The sequence below is a fragment of the Homalodisca vitripennis genome, unplaced genomic scaffold, assembly GCF_021130785.1.
Source record: "Homalodisca vitripennis isolate AUS2020 unplaced genomic scaffold, UT_GWSS_2.1 ScUCBcl_5962;HRSCAF=12953, whole genome shotgun sequence".
NCBI classification, from domain to species: domain Eukaryota; kingdom Metazoa; phylum Arthropoda; class Insecta; order Hemiptera; family Cicadellidae; genus Homalodisca; species Homalodisca vitripennis.
In genome coordinates this window covers 26,959-38,489 of record NW_025782081.1, presented here as the reverse complement: position 1 = coordinate 38,489, position 11,531 = coordinate 26,959, and the positions used below count along the sequence as shown (strand labels likewise).

Here is an 11,531-nt window from a genome sequence, read left to right as displayed (position 1 = left end):
TATATGTGTCTAAAATATAAACCTTACTATAAAAAGAGCAACGAAGAATCTAAAGTCTTGTGAATTTTACGAAGCAGCTACTGTTTTGTCACTTACGAAAAACAATACAAATACCTAACCGAGACCGTGGATTTCACTCTAGGTAGTTGTGTTGATGTAAATGAATACCCAACTACAAATTGAACACATGATGGTGGAACAGTGAGGAAAAACTTACCAGAAGCTGCTCATGAAATTAGGACCAACTGTCACACAATGTTGTTTCAAAATTTTCTTATGACACAAGTACATTTTGACGTGCATTTGGACAATAAATACAAATTGAAGCATAGTGGATTTTACCAGAGCGAAAACACTCAACCTCTCTATGTAAAACTAAATTTATATCTAATACTAAGCTTCATTAAAATCCTAATAAAAAATTAAAACCTTAACCTTCATATTGGACGATAAAGAAAAAGATGTTCACTTATAATATCAAAACAAGCGAGGGAGCTAAGCCACATTTACTGCTACTAATCAGGACTAACGCACAAAACACATCAGATGATGGGTACCAAAGAAGTCATTTTCTAAACGTTAATTGTAAATTAAATGTTTTACAAACATATTTCTAAAAGCAATGACACTTTGTTATAAACAAACTCAACACTTTATAGTAATGTTTAACTGGTTCCATGCTAAAATTAAAATTAGCTGAGTTGTCTCTAAACAGTTGATTCAAACAACTGATAGATAATTGTTCACAAATGATTAAAATTAGTATTAAAATTCATTTTAGTGGTTTCCATGCAATAGTCGAAACAGAAGACTGAGGCAGACAATGTGTTGGTTCTGCTCTACACTTGAACTCACCTCAATAATGACAGGTGCCACCAGCTGATTGTCTGTCACCCTCGTCACAACCGTTTCCGTCAGGGTACTTTTCGTGATAGTTTCCGTCACTTTACCAAGGGTCGTCGGAGCCTCGGGGAACTCTATGCCGTTTGGCAAATTGTTGATCTGGTTTTTTTTTTTTATCGTTCTAGGGTGACCAAAGTGGTGGGTTCGGACGCCGATTGGTCCCTATTCGGAAGAAATCCGGGCAGGAATCATCGCTTGAAACTCTTCATTGGTCACAGGTTTTGTTCGCTGTGAAATTTCAAAACTGTATTACATTTTGAAAGTGAACGGGCCTTACGTAATACTACAGCAAAAATGCAAAGTTTAAATTTCAGAAAAAATATTTGTGGGATGGGATGTGTTTCATACAGCATCACCTGCGTTTTAAACTGGTTTACAATATTAAAAACATCGAAGCACATAAGATGAAGATAGTTTTACAAACACCAAAATACTGTACAAAAGAAGTTGGCTCATCAAACATAATTACGGTTGGAAAACAAAAAAGAATTATAGTTAATATAATTAGTTGCGTGTGTACGTTTAAAACCATGTTAATTACAATGTGACCAGTGCACCGTTGCGGTGAGAGTACTAGCAGTAAAATGGTGGCTGGCGACAAAAACAATTTTATTAGAAGCCCTAAAATCCTTGAATCTTTTATTTTTGCAAAAGAAAATCGGATCCTGAAGAGGAATGAAGTTTCCAATTAATGCTAGTGAATATTTACATAGTGAAGGGCAAGTGCAACGCGGTAACGCAAAGGTAGGCCTTGATAAAGGAGAAATTATTTTTTCTTGGTAATTATAGAAAATAAATAATTTGGACTCGTGAAAACTAAAAGCACCGCCTGGTGTAGAGCAGGAATATGTTAATTACACTTAGCCACAAGGTGGTGGTCATGCACGGGTTAAACTTAGCGTTTTAGTGGTTAAAATAAAATTGCAGGATTTAAAAACCGTTAGTAGTTATTTTAGCCGGTAAGATATTTTAGTAAGGCTTCATTTAAAAACAATTATAGTGAACACAACATGCAGTCTGGGCACATATACAGGAGAATAAAGCAACACATACAAAAATACATATGAGTTAAAAATGTAAAAAATAAAATTAAGTAGAAATAAAAAAAAATATTTATTTCCTATACTATACTGTTGAGACAAAATCACTAATTAAGTTCAGTTTGTAGGAAGTGAGAAAGGCTTGCTTAGTAGGCTTCTAATATATACAAACAAAGTAAATTAAAGCTAAAGTTAATCCTTAATTAAGTAATATGTCAAATTCGACAGGACTCGGGTAGCAGAAATGCATACCTACCCATATCAAAACCAGGCCTCAAGCACGCATATTGCACCATTTTACTTAATCAGTTTTCCAATAGCCTATCGGACTAGTAATGTAGCATTTACATTTTCCTGAAATCTAGTAAGCAATGCTAAAAAATATTCATACACAACGGACCAAAGTTCATAATTTGGTAAATTTTTACAACGTCATGAACATAATTTACTATTTATTCCATGTATTATTAACACGTTCATTGCTGATAACGCCCTTCAGCATCATGATAGCACTACGTTATGTGCGACAGCAAAGGCAATACCTGGAGCAATGCAGTTTCCTTCCATTTTCCAGTGTCTTTGTTACAGAACAGAATTGTTGCATTACATTAGCCTTTTACAAAGAATATGGGATAAAAAATTTTTATAAGTAACTTTTTTGTAATATAAATTTTTTTTAATCATAACAAATAACACATAAACATTAATTTCCCGTCTTAAAATATAAATAGTTTAAAAAACTATCTTTGATATATAATCTTACATTTTAAATAGTATAATCATGTTATGTTCAATTCAAATTCAATTACGTAAGAACACTATCAAATACATCTGAGAACTATGTTCCTTTTCAAAGGTAGCCTATATTTCTCTATAAAATGACGGTAGTTTGCTACGGTTTTTATACGCTCTTCGATTCTTATAGATTTATAAACATTTGATAAGATAGTATCTTTCATACCTGGGTATTTTTACTCTTGGTTTACGTAAAATTCTTTTCACACCACGGTTATATAAATAATAACTGACAACAGTTGAGCAGCTTATAAAGAGAGGATATTTTAAACCACAAGGTTTTCTATAATACGAATGCACTTTCTTCTACGATTAAAAATGATCTGTTTTTTATAACATCCAATCAAGGATGAAATAGACGTAAATACACGTGCCAGTCAGTCAGTAAATGGTAGGACCAGACGGATGAGTCACACTGTTCCAGTATAACCCCTTCCTCCTTCTACCTGTCAGTGCCTTGATCATCATGTCAATGTGTTAACAAAATGTGTAATTAGTTTTAAATATACAATGTTTAGTAATCATTTAAAAATACGTATAATACAGGCTTAAATAATCTCACCTGGAAAGATGGTTGTGTTACATGGGAAATAAACAAGTACACTGACTAACTATTCTGTGTTAGTTACTAAGATATATGTTTTTTTTTTATGTGTTCCTTGGTTATTTGTAATAACATTATCAAACTATATAATTAATAAAAATATAATATAATAAACTGTTATTTTGAGGTTTGTACAGTACAACTGTGACAACGGTCTGTATCGGCAGTGTTGTGTGGCAACATCGCACGGGCCTGTCCCCATTCTATTGGTTGCCACAAACTGCACTCTTTCATGGCCCCTGCTATATTGTTTCTAAGGTCTAATCAATCAGGTCTATACCAACCAAAGATGAAGCCTTCCATATTTTGCCAAACCAAACTACTATTCCTATAATATCCCGTATTTTATACTAGATACTTGGTTTCAGGCACTCTGTAACCAACAAAATTTTTTTAAATAGAAATCAGAATTTGATTTAGGCTAAAGTGTAAACTATTACTCCAATGATAAATAAAGTTTATTTTAAAATCTACTTAGTTATTATAGAAGTAATTAACTAAAGGTTAATTAATTATAATTCATAGTTACATATTTGCTATATTCTCTGCATGATGACGAAAGTATACTTATGGCACTTAAATTTTAAAATGTACCAAAAATAAGAGCCGGTCAGAGTTATAGGGTTGAGTGGTCGTGGCATTTGAACAGGGATTAGGACACTCAGTTACTTGGGCACTCCAAAGACCACCAAGGACGGCAGAAGAGGCACACTCAAGCACAACTGTACAGCGACAGAGAGACAGCAGCCTACCTGCGGGGGCTCAGTGTCCGAGGTAACGGACGACGTGGATGTCAGTTTCCGCGGCATGGGTCTGGGTGCTGGCGACGGCAGCTTCTGGCTTGTTCTGACCGGCTGTGCTGCCAGGCAGGTAGGGGCTGGTGTACGCTGGCTTGCCGAAGCTGTTGAGTACAGGGGCTGGGGGAAGGTCGGGGGCACCCCCTGGGCACCACCACCTCCCGCTCACACACTAGCCGCATGTACCGCTCCAGGCTGGTCAACATCGCGACTGCCTGCTCGTGTCTCGCGCCATCCATGTCCACACCACATTTATCTATAAAATTAGAGACACAAATGTCACCAACTGTTAAATCTTCTTGAGGTAGATGTGGGTATAAGTATATTCATTCCAAGCAGACTGAATCTGCCCTACTGAACCATTAGTATTAGGTGGGATTAGGGATTCATCCACCTAAGTTACCATTAAATGCTAGATCTGTATCTTTAGTCAAATTTAAAACAGTTTTGAAGTGCTGGTTAAAAGTTAATATATTTTATTGTGTTGATGATTTCTTAAATTGTGATACCACAACAATAATTTTTTTTAATTTGTCTCTCAATGTATTTATCTATTCAGTTATTTATTCAGTTTTAATATTTTTGAGTTTAAAAATTTTTATCCATGTTAAATGTGTTAATAGTTATTTATTATTGTTAATTTATATAAGATCTGTTGGTTGTTTGGTTATTGTTGTTATTAATTATATAGATCTATATATTTACTGGTAGGCTGGATTGAGTAGGTAGAATCTGAATTGTTTGTTTTAGTTTTAGTTTAGAATATTTAAGTAACTTGACGAAGTCTATTGCCACTACTGAAATGTGTTTTAAAGACCAATAAAGATCTTGAATCTTGAATCCACACTGACAACAGATGCCCTATAACTGATTGTTATTACTGATTACTATACATGTACCTGTATTAAAAGAGCAGACGGAATTGAACTAAAAATCATTTGGTAATAATAATAATTAATAGAATATACAATTCACTATTTAGAATTTCCTATTTTAATCTCAAGTACATTTTCAAACTTGACAGAATTCTACTTAAAAAGAGTAAAATGTATTACTCTGAATGTAACTGAAATACAAATCCAAAATCAACAAGATTTTTCAAAAATTGTATCAATGTAGAATTGAAACCATAAATTAAAATTGTAAGGTTTTTAAAGACGGAGTATTATCAATTGGAAATCTGAAAGAGATGAGAAGATATTTTGTAAGAAAAAAGAAGCATGAAAACTGTAAAAAAAACATCTAAAGCTTAACAAATAAAAATATTTTTTTAACCCTGGAACTGGCAAACGCCCGATATCGGGCGCGTTTTTAGTCGCATCCTAGATGGCAAAGCGCCCGATATCAGGCGTTTTAATACGTCTTTTATTTCTCAATATTACGTACTTAAAACACGATCAAAGAGTATCTATTGATACAAATCGAAAGAGGAAGGTTCAATTATGTAAATAATACACTAATAAATAGTTTTATCGTTTTGTTACACGTTCATACGTTTTATAATCTCTGAACTGTTTGTTTACATTCTCCCGGGTACCGTGCTAGTTGCGCGCGCAGCGAATGAGTCAACTGGTTCATTCGGCTATTTTTTATTTCGTCAGCTACATGGTGTGTTCTGTCTGGTTTATTGCTTGTTTGAGTTCGTTGTAATGATGGTTGTGTATATGACACAATAATAGTACGTTTTTTGTGCGTGTTTATGTAATGGATCGTAATTTACATTAAAATAAGCAAACGATGAGGATTCCGATTTAGATATTCAATCAGAACATAATTTAAAAAAATATATAATAAAAAAGAAAAAATAAAAAAATAGAAAATTAATAGTAAACTAATAGTTACAAGATTGCTACAAATCCAAGTGAGGTTTGACGTTCTTACTTTTGTTGGTAAGTAGTACTTTCGAATGTCAGTGTATGATTTTTGTATCGTTTACTACATGAAAAAATAAATACCTTATAAACTATGTGTTGTTTTATTTTTTACTCAGAATTAAATGCTCTTCCTTTTTTATATTTTGGATTTTGCATATCACTAACAACAACAAATTTTACAAATCAAAAACTTTGAACTAACTTTTCTTAAAAAAAAAAATTTTCATGAAGAAGTAGAGTAAGGGTATTTTTTGTTTTAATTATATTATGTGAAAAATGTTCCTTGAACAATGCTGAATAAAGAAAATATATATAATATGACATAGGTACTTTATAGTAAACATGTAATAATAAAATAAATATAAGGCAATGTATGAAGAGTACTAAAAACACTCTGCCCACTGAGAGAAATATGACCGCCAGTTTCCAGGGTTAAAGAATTATCTTCTTAACAAAAAAACTCCAGTTCCACACACAAGCATCCACTAACATAATTCATACTGATTGCCCACTTATACAGCACCATATGGCATGTAAGCCACAACATTTAATATAAAAGTTAGTCTGAGTGGTTTAAAATATAAAACACTAATATTAATTGGAAGTGAGAATGAATGTAACTGAAACTAGCAATATAACGTACTGTTACACAATCCAGCTGGCCTGAATCACGGTAAACACTCAAAACAACAAAAACCGTAACAAGAGGTATTTAAAATTCAATGAGATGTTTCATGACTCACTAACATCATTGAATAACAAACAGACTGTCACTGAACTGTCTACAGCCTGAACAAGGTGTGATACTCACAGAGACTATCCTGTCGCCGACCTGCAGCTTTCCATTCCTGTCAGCTACGCCTCCTTCAGTTGATCCTTGATATTATAAAGTGCCTGAAAATTGAAAAGCATTGACTACAAGAATAACACACATAGTTGTATATACACATACAACTAATATAGTTTTTAAGGAAAATGAAAATGATACTGTTAACATGAAACAAATCTACTGACAGCGGGTCAGAGTAAAAAGAATTTCTCTGAAATAACATAAAGACAAATAAAATAACAAAACTATAAGAAATACTGGTGTTTATTGGCAGTAATAAGATAATGTAAGATCTCTTTTATTCATAAATTATATACATAATGTGTACATGAATACATTGGTAACTATCTATGAGGGCTACTCAGAAAGTAACGAATGTTATGGAATTAAAAAAGAACCCAAGTACAGGACAATAAAAAATCCCATACAAATTAAAGTACTTATCATAGCAGTGGGACAAGCTTTGAAATTCCTGTGTCATAGAATTCTGCCCCGCTGTGATCTCAGCCACCCAGTGACGGCGTACCTGGAACTCTTCATCTTTGTGAAAACGCTCTGTCGCTAGCCAGAGTCTTCATTTTCGAGAATAAGTGAAGAATCACTTGGAGCAAGATCAGGATTTTAGGGGTATGAGAAAAAACTTCCTAGTTGAATGATTTTCAGTTCTTTGCATACGGTTTGCCATATGAAGCCAGGGTGTAATTGTCATGCAAAAAGCAAAATTTTGGATGACAATTTTACTTATCACTTGGTTTTGGAAAGCTATCCTAAGATTTTGCAATGCCTGACAGTATTGTTGCACCATGCTCGAGAAAAAATCAATAAGAAGAAACACCTTGCCTGTCCTGGAACACTATTGCCATGATCTTTTTGACAACAATGTTTGAAGACATTTCCTTGAATTTTAAGGGACCTTGTGTGCCCCGCTCCACAGACTGTAATTTTTGTTTCAGAATTTACATGTTTCACCCCAGATTTTTTGTCCTGTTACGATTCTTCAATCCAGTAGTGCATCACCACGACTATGACAGGCCTCCAAAAACGTTCAAAAAAACAAATCACAGACTGCACTTCAACAACTGGTTGGGAATTTTGACAGTAGCACACATTTCAAATTTGAATTATAAACAAAAACAGGCAGTGGGGAGGTGTTCCCTGGTGTTCAGTGCTGGAAGCTGACTGAGGTACCGAGCATGAGCACACATATAAGGAGACCTACAAAAACATTTCTAACTACCGACCTATCTCACTGCTCTCATCTGTCTCCAAACTTATTGAGAAGATTGTTAAAGTAAGACTCCAGGAACATCTTAGTCAAAACCAATTCATTGATAGACAGCCAACATGGGTTCGTTACTGGAAAATCAACCACAACTGCACTGATAGACCTTGGCTGAGTATATAATTGAGAACATAGAAAATGGCAACACTATCACCAGCCTGTATCTTGACCTAAGCAAGGCTTTTTGACTGCCTGGGACATGATCTTATTCTAGCTAAACTTCAAAATTTAGGAATCCAAAGAACAGCACTAAAATGGTTTGCAAGTTATCTAAAAGGACGAAGCCAAATTTAATGGTAGAACTAAAACACACAACAAGAGGATTTACAAGTACTGTCAGATTTAAATGGTACCGACTAACAGAGAAGTTTCCCCAGGCTCTGGGGCCAATTCTGTTTGTGCTGTTTATCAATGATTTTCCAGAACATCTAGAGGAATACAGTAAGATGGTCATGTATGCGGATGACACTGTGCTGCTTACTGCAAACAGAAACGTAGATCAACTAGAAGTGAACACTTTTATTGCCTTCAATATGACACAAGACTACTGTTATGAAAAATGATTTAGTTCTCAATGAAAGTAAGACCAAGCAAATGTCATTTGGGAATAAAAAGTCTACAGTATTGAAATGCCCAAACCTGACAGCAGCTGACAAAATCAAACATCTAGGTGTCATACTTGATGAAAATTTATCCTGGAATAATCAAGTGGACAATCTTTGCCTAAAAATCGGGTCAGCTCTCTATGCCATAAAACGAATCAAGGCAACTAGTACCCCTGAGGCAACAAGGACTGCATACTATGCATTGTTTGAAAGCCATTTACGCTATGGTATTACAGTCTGGGTGGATCCACTATGGGCAATCTCAACCGCGTCCTGGGTATGCAGAAAAGAGCAATCAGAGTAATAGCAGGCTTAAGTCCAAGACAAAGCTGTAGAGATGTTTTCAAGTACCTGAACATCCTGACGGTCACTTCCATCTACATCCTAGATACTGTCCTTTACTGTGCGAACCCCCCCTAAACAAAGTGACGTGCATGAATACAACACCAGATATGCAGAGAAACTATGTGCTGCCAGGTCACAGAACAGCCATGTATGAAAGGAAACCATTGTATGCAGAAGTGAAGATGCTAAACAAGATACCAGACCACTTGAAAGCTGGAGGCCCTGTGCTGGTGAAGAGGAAGCTACAGAGATGGCTGCTAGACAAGACTTTTTACACCTAAATGAATTCTTTGCTTGGGGAGACACCACATAACACTGAAGAAGCTTTTTCATTTCACTTTGTACCTATTATACAATTTGACTTAAATTTGACATTTCTTGAAGAAATTGTAATAAAGGATATTGTCTATTGTCTAAGAAAGCGATAGGTGTGTCCCTAGTGGTGTCAGGTGGAAACGTTCCTTACTTTCTGAATAAGCCCTTGTTTATAGGTAATATGATAGGAACCAGAACAAAATACAGACCAAAAAATCAGAACATTGCAATGATAGCAGGAAAAACATTATAAGATGCAAATTTTGCAATACTGTGCAATGACAAAAGCAATTTCTAAATGACATGAATTGTGTTTCATAACGATGCAAAGAGGTAATAAAATACAAAAATATTGTAAGAAAAATACTAACACACTTCTTACACAATGTGAAGAACACTATTGCATATGGACATCTCAAGATAATAAGATAGTAAAATATAGATTACTTAAGGATTGTCAGCTAAAATAGTGGATTAACTATAAAACAGTGACTTAAAAAGTCCCTGCCTACATTAAACAAGGATCAAATTTATACAAAAATTTATTATTTTCACTAGCTGACAATCATTTAAAAATGTTATGTGCTATTTCATTAATAAAAATAATATAATAGTGTTATACAGTGTTTTAAAGTACTTCAGTTATTAGATATAAGTTTGGTTATTAACCATTGTATACTAGTGGAAACCTTCAACTATTTTTAAAATTTTCCAATAGAGTGCACTTGTATGAAGATTAAATAGGTCAACCTTTTCTTATCAGAGATAGTAAATGACTTTGTAACAGAGACGATTCAAAACTATTTAATCTAATTCACAATCTGTAATCTCTGTCTATTATCATTCTACAGTAACATCTCTTTCAAAATTGACACTTGATATTACACTATTCACTGACTTTTAACACATTTACTGTGGCCAGGAACCTTACATTGGTTGGCAGAATGAGAAATCTAACTACCTCCAACTATTAATCAGTAATAGAGCAGCAGTAAAGGGTGTTAATTAAATATCATAAAATTTAATTTGTTGGATATATTTTTTAAATAATATTAAAGTAATTCTGCTGTTGATTAAGTATTTTATTTTACACTTCTCATAAATTATTTAAAGTCGAAAAACTTATGTTGCTTATCACAATGGTAATAAAAAAGATATGTTACTGGACAATATGCAGTACAGGTAAATCCAGGAATTCCAAAACGTTAAAAACATTTGTCAAAGGTAGAAGTCGTCAGAAATGGGTTCATTAATATTTTTTTACATTTAAATTAAAGAAAAATGCAAAACAAATTTTAGCATGGTTTTAATTTTGATCAGATTTTGAAAGTAAAAAGTGCTAAAAGGCTCAGATTGGTTAATAACGCACTTAAATTTTGAAGAGTTTCCAATTGACTAAACTCTTAATTAAAAGTTAGTTCGTTTTAAGAGTTTCTAATGTTTTAAGCGTGACATTGTGTGTTATCACATGCTAGATCTGAGAGATGTAACTGATGTAACAACCTCACTCATGTTTCATAATTCAATTTCATCTTAATTTCCCACTATGATACTGTGGTATGGAGAGATATACCAGATCTGCCCTACATCTTCAAAATTCAGAATAAATATTTACACATTATAACTTTTCACCACAAACAGATCTTTATGCAATCCTTACAATATGTTTGATCATTTAAACCATTTTAATACTAAACCTCTAGCCCACTATCAAACACAACAGACCTAACCTATCTTATCCAAGATATTGTAGTAAACTTTAGTTAAAGAAATATCACAAAAGATTTATTTAAAGAGATAATATTATAGAATTTGGTTTGTTTTGTTCACCATAATACCATGTAACTACAGGTGTTTTAAGATAGAGTTTATCCCACAGCTACCCCCACACTTTAAGGTGATCATGGGAATTTTTCACAGAGGTGCTGTAGCACTATAAGGGTTTTAAGATATTATTTAAATTTTGTTTTTTAACAATTGAATGATTCTTAAAGTAGCATAATCTTTCAGACATTGTTCAGTGTTACAGAAAAAATGTCTGCCTTGCAATTTATGCATTAAAAAAATATTATCTACGTGAGACAATACTGATTTTTTTTACACCAACATGAACTTTGCTCATTTACTTAATTCCAGCTAAAC

At 33.7% G+C, this 11,531-nt stretch overlaps 1 protein-coding gene across 1 annotated transcript; it reads right to left on the bottom strand.

Annotated features, from left to right (window-relative positions):
* Positions 1–703: 703 nt before the first annotated feature.
* On the bottom strand, positions 704–4,600 carry LOC124373597. The gene is made up of 2 exons (XM_046831955.1): positions 4,194–4,600; positions 704–1,024 (listed from the first exon to the last, which is right to left on the bottom strand). Exons 1-2 carry the CDS (start codon positions 4,376–4,378, stop codon positions 778–780), a joined length of 432 nt encoding a protein of 143 aa, XP_046687911.1. The 5' UTR covers positions 4,379–4,600; the 3' UTR covers positions 704–777.
* Positions 4,601–11,531: the final 6,931 nt, after the last annotated feature.